Here is a 12,238-nt window from a genome sequence, read left to right on the forward strand (position 1 = left end):
ACAGGTAAACTGAGGCTGGGACAGTGCTGGGAGGCCTGTAGGACAGAAGGGCTCTGGAGAGTTCTTGGGGAAATGGAGCAGTCACTCTGACTACACAGTGATAGTGAGTTCCCTGTTGCTGGAGGGATCCTGGCAGAAACAATTCCAAAGGTAATCATTTTTGAGTGCTTATTACATGCCAGTCACTAGCCTAAGTACTTTACATGAAGTATCACATGTAATTCCCATATCAACCTTACAAAGTAAGTCTTTTATCATTCCCACTTTACAGGTAAGGAACTGAGGCACAGAGTGCATCCATTATTTGCCAAATTTCTTCTAGAGTAAGTGGCAAATCTCAGGTTCCTTAATTTATTGATTGACTGATCCACTCATTCAATAATTTATTGAACTTCTGCCATTTGCAAAGGATGGTTCTAGAGACTGAGGGTACAGTGGTGAACCACCAGCCAAGTTGCCTATTTCCAAGGAACTTAGGTTCTTCTGGAGGAGGGGAAGTCACAATAAACAAGTGAACACATAAGTGTGTAATATAATTTCAGAGCCTTAAAAGCTCTACAAAGAAAAACAAAGCAGGCAAGAGGAAAGAGGAGAGAGGGTTGGTTGGAGGAGGCAATTTTGTGCAGGTGACATGGGGAAAGTTAAGATGTCCTTCCCCTGTTCCCTTCCTCCATTCCTTCCTTCATTCTTTCCATTTGCCTGCAAACTTTTACTAAGCACCTATTGTATACCAGGGCCTGGAGGAGTTCCCCATCAGTGGGTTATAACAGAGTGTGAGAGCAAAGCCTGGGGCACTGTGGGAGCATGAAGGAGGGACAGCCACCCTATATGGGATGGAGGTGAGAAGGGTCAGGGAACAGAGAAGCATTTTCATTGCATTTCCAGGTTTACTGTGGACAAAACCTCTGCATTTCAGGGTCCCATTTTCTGCTGAAGGAAGTCATTCCTCCAAGGTATTTTAAGGATGTTAGGTCTACAAGAGGTTCTTAGAAGAAAAGGCCACCTCTCTCTACTCAGATTGGTGACTTGCTTCCTTCAGGTCTGGAATCAGCTATCTGCTCTTGAATAAGGCCTTCCCTGTCCTCTGTCTGAAATGACAACCCCCCATCGGACACGACTGAAGCGACTTAGCAGCAGCAGCAGCAGGAGCATTGCCATCACTAATACTTTCTGTCCCCCTGCCTGCTTTAGTTTTTTCTCTTAGCTTGAATCACTATTTAAGATACCATCGTATTCTACTTATTTGTCCTGTTTATTGCCTCTCTCTCCTACTATATAGTAAATTTCACAAGGTTAGGAATTTCTGCCTATAGTCACAGTCTCTGAAACACAGTAGCCGTTCAATAAATGTTTATTGAAAGAAAGGAGGGAAAGGGGGAAGGAAGGCAGAGAGGGAGGAAAGAAGGGAAGGTTGGAAGGAAGGAAAGATGAGCCAGAGTCTGTCTCACGATGTCCTGTGAAACTTCTGTCCAAATCAAGACTCTGGGCCACCTGGACTCCCCAGATGGCAATTTACTTGTGGCACCTCTCACCTCTATGCCTCTCAATGTTGGTTCAAAGGGCCCTGAAATGGAGAAAAGAGGCTTTGTCCACTATAAACTCAGAAATTCAGCATCCAGGTTTTCCTGTTCCCTGACCTCTCTCACCCTCATCCCACACGTGACGCTAGCTATGAAGACCTAGGTCATGTGTTCACAAGTTTTCACAAAGAGCTCAGTGGGTAGTATGAGAAGTTGAAGGGTCCTGCCCATGTTTCTGGGGTTGAGCAGAGATGGGGCTTCCAACATAATGCTTTTCTGTGACAATTTCCTTTTGTCTCTGCAATTCTCTTTCAGGCAGAGGAATATGCCTTGAGAGCCCTCCACCTAGCCAAAAAACAGAAGCTCAGTGTCCAGGAACAAGACACCATTCAGGGTTTACTAAACCTCATCTCAGTTAAGGAAGCTCAACCCATTACTTAGTGACCCATGAGCTCTGCATCAGGGACGACTGAGCATCTAAAGTATTTCAGCCTTGCACAGGGGCATTGAGGTGCTATGAATTGCTGAAGTACCCACCCCGTTCCCCTGGGATTGCACTTGTAGCTGTGTTTTTATTGTTACACAGCATATGTTGGGGGAATGTAGAGCTTTTGGCACAGAGATCAGTAAAACTCTTGCTTATTATGACTTTGTACGACTTTGAATAATGTGCTGTCAGTTCACTAACAAGGTGTTCGTAATTAAACTGCAAATAGTTTACCTTATTTCTCTGAGGTCTCCCAGTGATTCATGCTTCATAGTTCTTTGCCAAAGAAAGGGGTAGGGATTAGAGCTATATTGGAATAAAGTTCCTCTATTCTGCTGTAATTAAGTTAGCATTAATTTGAGGTAGATTGTGATTAAAATGCCCATTATGATTCCTAGAGCAATCGCTAAGAAAATTACTCTAAAAACAGTTAAAATCAACAAAGAAATTAAAATGGCACACTAGGAAAGATCCACGTAATGGAAAAGCAGGCAGTAAAGGAAGAATGGAGGAGCAAAGAGGATGTGTGACACATAGAAAGCAAATTGCAAAATGCAGACATAAATTGTAGGTCTTGGGCAGAAAAGGCCCCTGGGACCTTTCAAGGAGCTCCAGTATGGATGGGCTAAGTTACCCTTCCAAGCTGGTGTCTCTTTCCTTAGAGAGTTATTTGAAGTGGATGTGAGTCATCTCTACCGTCTAGGGCAGAAGTCCTCTGGAAGGTCTCCTGTGATGTAGGGGACAGAGGGCAGGCACGGGAGCAGACATGCCTGGTTCAAATCCCAGCTTTCTCACATACTAGCTCTGTGACCCCCACTCACTGCCCCCACACACTCAATCTCACTACATTCTAAGATGGCCCAGGTGTGGCCATGACTGTATCAACTTGTCCCATTGAGGACTCTGGTCATTTAGCGCAGACATTTTTGCTCCAGACTCGCCAAGCAGCCTGCCCATTAGCTCTTTGCTTTCTGGATAGATCTAAACCAGGGAGAGGATATGCAAATCAAGGACCTGTAAAAGGACTTACCTGGTGGCACAGTGGTTAAGAATTCACCTTGCAATGCAGCAGACCGTGGTTTGCTCTCTAGTCTGGGAAGATTCCCCATGCTGTAGGCCAACTAAGCCCGTGTGTCACAATTACTGCACCTGCACTCTAGAGCTTTCGAGCTGCAACTACGGAGCCCGTCCACCTTAGAGACCATGTTCCGCAACAAGAGAAGCCACTGCAATGAGAAGACTGCGCACTGAAGCTAGAGAGTAGCCCCCACTCGCTGCAATTAGAGAAAGCCCAGGTGCAGCAATGAAGACTCAGGGCAGCCAAAAATAAAATAAATTAGAAAAATGAAGGACCAATACGGCCTCTATGGAGAACAATATGGAGATTCCTTAAAAAATTAGGAATAGAACCACCATATGACTCAACAATCCCACTACTGGTCGTATACTCTGAGAAAACCATGACTGAAAGAGATGCATGTACCCCAGTGTTTGTTGCTGCACTATTTACAATAGTTAGGATGTGGAAACAACCTAGATGTCTGCTTTAAGATGAATAAAGAAGTTGTGGTACATATATACAATGTAATATTACTCAGCCATAAGAAAAGAACACATTTGAGTCTGTCCTAATGAGGAGAAAGAACCTAGGGCTTGTTACACAGAGTGAAGTAAGTCAGAAAAACAGATATGATATATTAATGCATATTTATGGAATCTAAAATAATGGTACCAATGAACCTATTTGTAGGGCATTAGAGATGTAGGGCCATAGAGATGCAATTAGAGATTTGTAGGGCAATAGAGATGCAGACACAGAGAACAGACTTATGGACACAGAGATGGAAGGAGAGGGTGGGACAAATTGAGAGAGTAGCATGGAAATATATACATTAGCATATGTAAAATAGATAGACAGTGGGAATTTGCTGTATGTCACAGGGTGCTCTAATGGGTGGAATGGGGGTGGGAGATGGGAGGGAGATTTAAAAGGGAGGGGACACATGTATACCTATGGCTGATTCGTGTTGATGTATGGCAGAAACCAACACAATGTTGTAAAGAAATTATCCTCCAATTAAAAAAACTTTTTAAAAAGAAAAAGATGTTACCTCAATATAACTTTTAAAAAATACATACTTACGGAGTGTTCATACTTATGGCGGACAGTTATATATAAAGAAGAAATAGAAACCACCCAGAACTCCTCATAGAGAGATGCCATAGCTAGCATTTTGGATATTTTTTCTAAACATAAAAATATATCTAATAGAGATCAGTCTTACGTACACTCTGTTTCCTAATTTTTAGATGTATATTGTATCATCTCCCCAAGTGATAAACACAATCTGAAATGGCTCATTTTCCCTTACATATGGTTGTGTAAATGAATCACTTTGCTGTTTGTCTGAAATTAACACAATATTATACAACTATACTTCAATAAAAATTTAACGATACCCCTAAAAAAAAAAAGACCTATCAGAAAGTTTTATATTCCTCACTGAAATTAATTCACTCAGACACATGTAATATTAATAAAAATAAGTCAGATGGCTACACCTTGCCCCTTTGGATCTGTAAAATCCCCTTGGGGTATACTTAGGATTCTCAAAGACTGCAAAGTCCCAAAGGCCTTACTTTTCTACCTGTCTCTTGCTTTCATTTTTAGCTTCAGTTACCCTCACACTTCCCACATCTTGTCTTGTAGTTGTTTTTTTCATCTCTTTAGGGACGCAACTCCTTTTTGATTCTCACTTCAAATATGAGCCAGCTCTTCCAAAGAGATCTTTAGTGAAGTTTGGGGGAGTGAGGAGAAGGATGAACAGTTCTTCAGCAGAGAAGTTAAAGGAAAATATTAGAACTTCCTTGTTCTAAAGAAGTCCTTCAACATCCATCACATTAAACTCCAACTCTCTTCTTTACTATAGTCACTGGCCTCTTTCCCCCTCCCCCCTGTTTTCTGTTCCTTCCACACCTGAATTCTTCTTCATGAATCCTCTCCACTGAGCATAGTAATAAAATTATTGCTTCAATTTATTGTTCCTGTTGACTGATTTTCCTCTTGGTGATGGCCCATAATGTTCTGCTTTTTTGCATCATGTCTAGTAATTTATTTTCAGCCTTTCTGCTTTTCTAAGGTTTGAATTTAAAGCTATAAATTTATCTCTAAATACTGCTTTCATTGATCCCACATATTATTAAAAGTATTTTTATTATCATTTGCTCTAAATAGATCTTAATTTTTTATGACTCATGAGTCATGTAGAAGGATGATTCTTAATTTCTAAAAGATGGTGACTTTAATTACCTCTTTGTTGTTTTCCAGCTTAATTTTATTGAGATCATAAAATATTCTGTGTACAATTTTTACTTTAAGAAATTATTTGAAGTTTTCGTTATGGCCCAGAGTATAGTTAATATGTATTTGTAATTGTTTTGTGTGTGCTGGAAAAGGATGGAATTATTGGGAACCATGCCCTATATATGTCCATTAAATCAATTTTTTTTTCACATTTTCAAACTCTGCATCTTACTGATGAATTTTTAATTTATTTCTGAGAAAGGTATATGAAATCCCTCCAATATGATTGTGGCTGTATCTATTTTTCCTGCAGTTCTATCAATTTTTGCATTACATATTTTGGGGCTTGATTATTAGGCAAGTACAAATTCAAATATTTTCCTGGTGAATTGAATCCTTATTTTTTGTATTTGGAAGTGATTCTCTTTATCTCCAGGAATGCTTTTGACTTTCAGTTCGGTTCAGTTGAGTCTCTCAGTCATGTCTGACTCTTGTGACCCCATAGACTGCAGCACGCCAGGCCTCCCTGTCCATCACCAACTCCCAGAGTTTACTCAAACTCATGTCCACTGAGTTGGTGATACCATCCAACCATCTAATCCTCTGTCGTCCCCTTCTCCTCCTGCCCTCAATCTTTCCCAGCATCAGGGTCTTTTCAAATGAGTCAGCTCTTCGCATCAGGTGGTCAAAGTATTGCAGTTTCAGCTTCAACATCAGTCCTTCCAATGAAAACCCAGGACTGATCTCCTTTAGGATGGACTCGTTGGATCTCCTTGCAGTCCAAGGGACTCTCAAGAGTCTTCGCCAACACCACAGTTCAAAAGCATCAATTCTTCTGCACTTAGCTTTCTTTATAGTCCAACTCTCACAACCATACATGACCACCGGAAAAACCATAGCCTTAACTAGACGGACATTTGTTGGCAAGGTAATGTCTCTACTTTTTAATATGCTGTCTAGGTTGGTCATAACTTTCCTTCCAAGGAGTAAGTGTCTTTTAATTTCATGGCTGCAATCACCATATGCAGTGATTTTGGAGCCCAGAAAAATAAAGTCAGCCACTGTTTCTAATTGTTTCCTCATCTATTTGCCATGAAGTGATGGGACCAGATGCCATGATCTTAGTTTTCTGAATGTTGAGCTTTAAGCCAGCTTTTTCACTCTCCTCTTTCACTTTCATCAAGAGGCTCTTTAGTTCTTCACTTTCTGCCATAAGTGTGGTGTCATCTGCATATCTGAGGTTATTGATATTTCTCCCAGCAATCTTCATTCCAGCTTGTACTTCATCCAGCTCAGCATTTTTCATGATGCGCTCTGCATGTAAGTTAAATAAGCAGGGTGACAATATATAGCCTTGACGTACTCCTTTTCCTATTTGGAACCAGTCTGTTGTTCCATGTCCAATTCTAACTGTTGTTTCCTGACCTGCATACAGATTTCTCAAGAAGCAGGTCTGGTGGTCTGGTATTCCCATCTCTTTAAGAATTTTCCACAGTTCATTGTGATCCATGCAGTCAAAGGCTTTGGCATAGTCAATAAAGCAGGATTAGATGTTTTTCTGGAACTCTCTTGCTTTTTCAAAGATCCAGCAGATGTTGGCAATTTGATCTCTGGTTCCTTTTCTAAAACCAGCTTGTACATCTGGAAGTTCATTGTTCACATATTGCTGAAGCCTGGCTTGGAGAATTTTGAGCATTACTTTACTAGCGTGTGAGATGAGTGCAATTGTGCAGTAGTTTGAGCATTCTTTGGCATTGCCTTTCTTTGGGATTGGAATGAAAACTGACCTTTTCCAGTCCTGTGGCCACTGCTGAGTTCTCCAAATTTCTCCATTCACATTCCAGGATGTCTGGCTCTAGGTGAGTGATCACACCATTGTGATTATCTGGGTCATGAAGATCTTTTTGTACAGTTCTTCTGTGTATTCTTGCCACTTCTTCTTAACATCTTCTGCTTCTTGTTAAGTCCATAACATTTCTGTCCTTTATTGAGCCCATCTTTGCATGAAATGTTCCCTTGGTATCTCTAATTTTCTTGAAGAGATCTCTAGTCTTTCCCGTTCTATTGTTTTTCTCTATTTCTTTGCACTGATCACTGAGGAAGGCTTTCTTTTTTTTTTTTTTATTTTTTATTTTATTTATTTATTTATTTATTTTTATTATTATTATTATTTTTTTTTCCAGTGGGTTTTGTCATACATTGATATGAATCAGCCATGGATTTACATGTATTCCCAATCCCGATCCCCCCTCCCACCTCCCTCTCCACCCGATTCCTCTGGGTCTTCCCAGTGCACCAGGCCGGAGCACTTGTCTCGTGCATCCCACCTGGGCTGGTGATCTGTTTCACCATAGATAGTATACATGCTGTTCTTTTGAAATATCCCACCCTCACATTCTCCCACAAAGTTCAAAAGTCTGTTCTGTATTTCTGTGTCTCTTTTTCTGTTCTGCATATAGGGTTATCGTTATCACCTTTCTAAATTCCATATACATGTGTCAGTATGCTGTAATGTTCTTTATCTTTCTGGCTTACTTCACTCTGTATAAGGGGCTCCAGCTTCATCCATCTCATTACGATTATACAGTGGAAGTGACAAATAGATTCAAGGGATTAGATCTGATAGACAGAGTGCCTGATGAACTATGGATGGAGGTTCATGACACTGTACAGGAGACAGGGATCAAGACCATCTCCAAGAAAAAGAAATGCAAAAAAGCAAAATGGCTGTCTGAGGAGGCCTTACAAATAGCTGTGAAAAGAAGAGAAGCCAAAAGCAAAGGAGAAAAGGAAAGATATTCCCATTTGAATGCAGAGTTCCAAAGAAAAGCAAGCTTTCTTATCTCCCCTTGCTATTCTTTGGAACTCTGCATTCAAATGGGAATATCTTTCCTTTTCTCCTTTGCTTTTGGCTTCTCTTCTTTTCACAGCTATTTGTAAGGCCTCCTCAGACAGCCATTTTGCTTTTTTGCATTTCTTTTTCTTGGAGATGGTCTTGATCCCTGTCTCCTGTACAGTGTCATGAACCTCCATCCATAGTTCATCAGGCACTCTGTCTATCAGATCTAATCCCTTGAATCTATTTGTCACTTCCACTGTATAATCGTAAGGTATTTGATTTAGGTCATACCTGAATGGTCCAGTGGTTTTCCCTACTTTCTTCAATTTAAGTCTGAATTTAGCAATAAGGAGCTCATGATCTGAGCCACAGTCAGCTCCCAGTCTTGTTTTTGCTGACTGAATAGAGCTTCTCCATCTTTGGCTCCAAAGAATATAATCAATCTGATTTTGGTGTTGGCCATCTGGTGATGTCTATGTGTAGAGTCTTCTCTTGTGTTGTTCGAAGAGGGTGTTTGATATGATCAGTGCGTTCTCTTGGCAAAACTCTATTAGCCTTTGCTCTGCTTCATTCTGTACTCCAAGGCCAAATTTGCCTGTTACTCCAGGTGTTTCTTTTGACTTCCTAATTTTGCATTCCAGTCCTCTATAATGAAAAGGACATTTTTTTGGGGGGGTGTTAGTTCTAAAAGGTCTTGTAGGTCTTCATAGAACCGTTCAACTTCAGGTTTTTCAGCATTACTGGTTGGGGCATAGATTTGGATTACCGTGATATTGAATGGTTTGCCTTGGAAATGAACAGAGATCATTCTGTCATTTTTGAGATTGCATCCAAGTACTGCATTTCAGACTCTTGTTTTCTGTGATGGCTACTCCATTTCTTCTAAGGGATTCCTGCCCACAGTAGTAGATATGATGGTCATCTGAGTTAAATTCACCCATTCCAGTCCATTTTAGTTCTCTGATTCCTAAAATGTTGATGTTCACTCTTGCCATCTCCTGTTTGACCACTTCCAATTTGCCTAGATTCATGGACCTAACATTCCAGGTTCCTATGCCATAATGCTCTTTACAACATTGGACCTTGCTTCTATCACCAGTCACATCCACAACTGGGTGTTGTTTTTTCTTTGCCTCAGTTTTTTCATACTTTCTGGAGTTATTTCTCCACTGATCTGCAGTATCATATTGGGCACCTACTGACCTGGGGAGTTCCTCTTTCAGAATATTTTGTTCTGATACTAACATGAAAGTGAAAGTGGAAGTTGCTCAGTCGTGTCCAACTCTTTGCAACCCCGTGGACTATATAGTCCATGGAATTCTCCAGGCCAGAATACTGGAGTGGGTAGCCTTTCCCTTCTCAAGGGGATCTTCCCAACCCAGGGATCGAACCCAGGTCTCCCGCACTGCAGGCGGATTCTTTAGCAGCTGAGCCACCAGGGGAGCCCAAATGAGCCCTACCTGCATACTAACAGAGCTATGCCTATTTCCCTTGGGGCTGGATAGCTTGTTATCAGCAAGGTGTTATCATTTACCTCTGCTTAAGCACTTACCTCTGCTTCAGAGGGGAAGCTTGGAACTACAGTTCCCAGTATCTCTTTCCTTTGATGATTCTGGAATAAATTCAGCCAATAAGGGGCAATTGCACAATATTTGGAAGCCAGATGAGAAGGAGGAGCCCTTAATCTTCCTGAGAATCACCCACCGGTTGCTTTCCTGAAAGCAGATTTCCTATAAAAGAACCTTGCTGCCCTTGGCTGCCTGATTATCCAACCATTTCAAAGATCATGTAAGATTCTAATTCCTTATATAAAATCAGTCTCTTTACTCAAACTGCTCAAGGAAACTACCATTTTCCCAACTAAACTCTGACTAAACACGATTTCTTCTTACAACCTTTTACTTCAAGCAATCTGTACCCTTACGTTCTGTATGTACCTCTCATACAAGTATCATAGTTAGATATTTTTATATCTGTAATTTTAAAAACAATCATTTAGTCAATTTACATTTTATTTCTGTGCTAAAGTTTTTGGATTTAAATCTATTATTCTGTGCCTTCTATTTGTATTGCATGTTCTATTTTCCTTCTTCTTTCTTTTAGACTGATTATGTATTTTTTTCTCATTCCATTTTCTACCTTCCCCCATCTCCATCTGCTAGTTTGTAGGTTATACACTGTATTTCTATTCTTTAAGTGATTACTCCAGAAATTCAAATATTCATCCCTAACTTATCAAAGTCTAAAGTTATTCAGGTTGTTTACCCTTATCCTGGACAATATAAGAACTTTAAAACCTTTAAACTGCATTTTCTTCCCCCAACTTATGTATCATTACTTTTACTTATTTCATGTGTATCTTGAACCCACAAATCACAATTATTATTATTATTTTATATATAATAAAGAGTTTGCTGATGGAAAATTCTCAAATTTTCTTTCTTTCACTGATTCAAAAATGTTTTATTTTGCCCTCTTTTTTGACTCTTCAATGAAAATGTATTTCACGTTCATACATGATACAGTGATGCAGGACATAGTCTCAATTCTGATGCTCTCTATGAAATGTGATTTGTGTGCATGCATAAATGCTCAGTTGTGTTCGAGTCTTTGCGACCCCATGGACTATAGCCCACCAGGTTCCTCTATCCATGGGATTCTCCAGGCAGGAATATTGGAGTAAGTCCCCAGTTCCCACTCAAAGGGATCTTCCCAACCCAGGGATCGAACCCACGTCTCCTGCATCTCCTGCATTAGCAGGCAGATTCTTTATACCACTGCACCAGTTGGGAAACCAAAATGTGATTTCCCTGACCCAAAAAGGTATACACAGGTTAAAGAGAACCAGTTCTTGGGAAATAAGAGTATCTCTTATCTTGCCACCAGGTAAACTTCCCTAAGCATCTTCAATAGAATTTGCAGGTATGGAGCTGAGGGATCATTTCTGAAAGGCTTGGATAAATGTTCTCTACTAGCAAGTACATATGCACTGTTACAAATTATGTCATTTTGTCTACGAACCTTTATTTAACAGAGATTGACATTGAGTAGTTGCTCTGAGTACCCACTCACCAATATTTTATCGTTGCACAACTTTAGCACACCATAGTGCTCTGCCACCAGTAGGTCCTACTATAGATGTACGCCATGCAAGTGAGGTTTCTGTATTCACAACTGCTCTATGAAACATAATATATCTCAGGAACAAGAGGTCACACAGAACACACATCTGGCCAAGTAGATGCTTCAGAAAAGATAATGAAGCATTACTTGAATGACAAACAATGTCATCATTTTGTTTGCTAGAAAAAGTACATCTTTCCTGATATTTATCAGATGGATGATGATGAGATGGAGATAAATATTTAATTTAATATATATGCATATGCAGACAGTTTCAATAATTAATAAATATTTCAATAAACAGCAGATTTGAAAAGCATGTAAGCAATCTTACTATTGAGATCAGGATATAAAACCAAGATTATATATTATAAATGTTGTCCCTTGCTTGCAAACAAGAAACAATCCTAGAACATCTTCAAGAATAAGAAAGAAAAGTTTTCAATGAACAAAGACTATTCAGGCCTTGAAAGTCAAACTTGACCACAAGAAACAGCACTGGATGGAGGGGCAGGAGAGCAGTCGTAAATGACTGCTGGCGTGTGTTTTCCTTTCCTCTGGTTTGAACATTCGGTCAGCGTTGTGCCCTCACTTGAGGAGGCCCTGGAAAAGGAGCAGGTTTGTGGGAGCGAGAGAAGAATGTGAATTCAGCTTGGGTCATGGTGAGTTTAAAGATACTTATGAAACATTTGAGGGGCGATGAAAAGGCAGGAAACTGGACACGCCATCTGACATTAGGAAAAGAAGCCTGGGTTTGAGCGATCAAGAGCATCATGTGGATGGTAATTAATACTCTGAAAATGAAGGAGACAACCTAGGGAAGGAAAGAGAAAGAAGGATAAGAACCTCAGGAAATGCCCTGAAACAGAATGTTTAACGGAGAAGAGGTGAACCCAGCAGAAGAGGCTGACATAATTTCAGATTTATCCAGAGTATTCATTCAAAGGATTCCCATATGTCTTTCA

At 40.2% G+C, this 12,238-nt stretch overlaps 1 protein-coding gene across 4 annotated transcripts in view; it reads left to right on the forward strand.

The window, feature by feature from the left end:
• The window catches only part of ZMYND12 (zinc finger MYND-type containing 12), a 32,035-nt gene extending 29,790 nt beyond the window's left edge, over positions 1–2,245 (forward strand). For 2 of the 4 annotated variants that reach the window (XM_061122222.1, XM_061122224.1), the window contains one exon: positions 1,840–2,165. In XM_061122222.1, the coding sequence (XP_060978205.1) occupies positions 1,840–1,961 (122 nt within the window). In that variant the 3' untranslated portion in view covers positions 1,962–2,165. Of the gene's footprint in view, positions 1–1,839 lie in introns of all 4 variants that reach the window. The other 2 variants (XM_061122225.1, XM_061122227.1) reach the window with 1 other exon arrangement.
• Positions 2,246–12,238: the final 9,993 nt, after the last annotated feature.

Source organism: Dama dama, chromosome 20 (assembly GCF_033118175.1).
Source record: "Dama dama isolate Ldn47 chromosome 20, ASM3311817v1, whole genome shotgun sequence".
NCBI classification, from domain to species: Eukaryota; Metazoa; Chordata; class Mammalia; order Artiodactyla; family Cervidae; genus Dama; species Dama dama.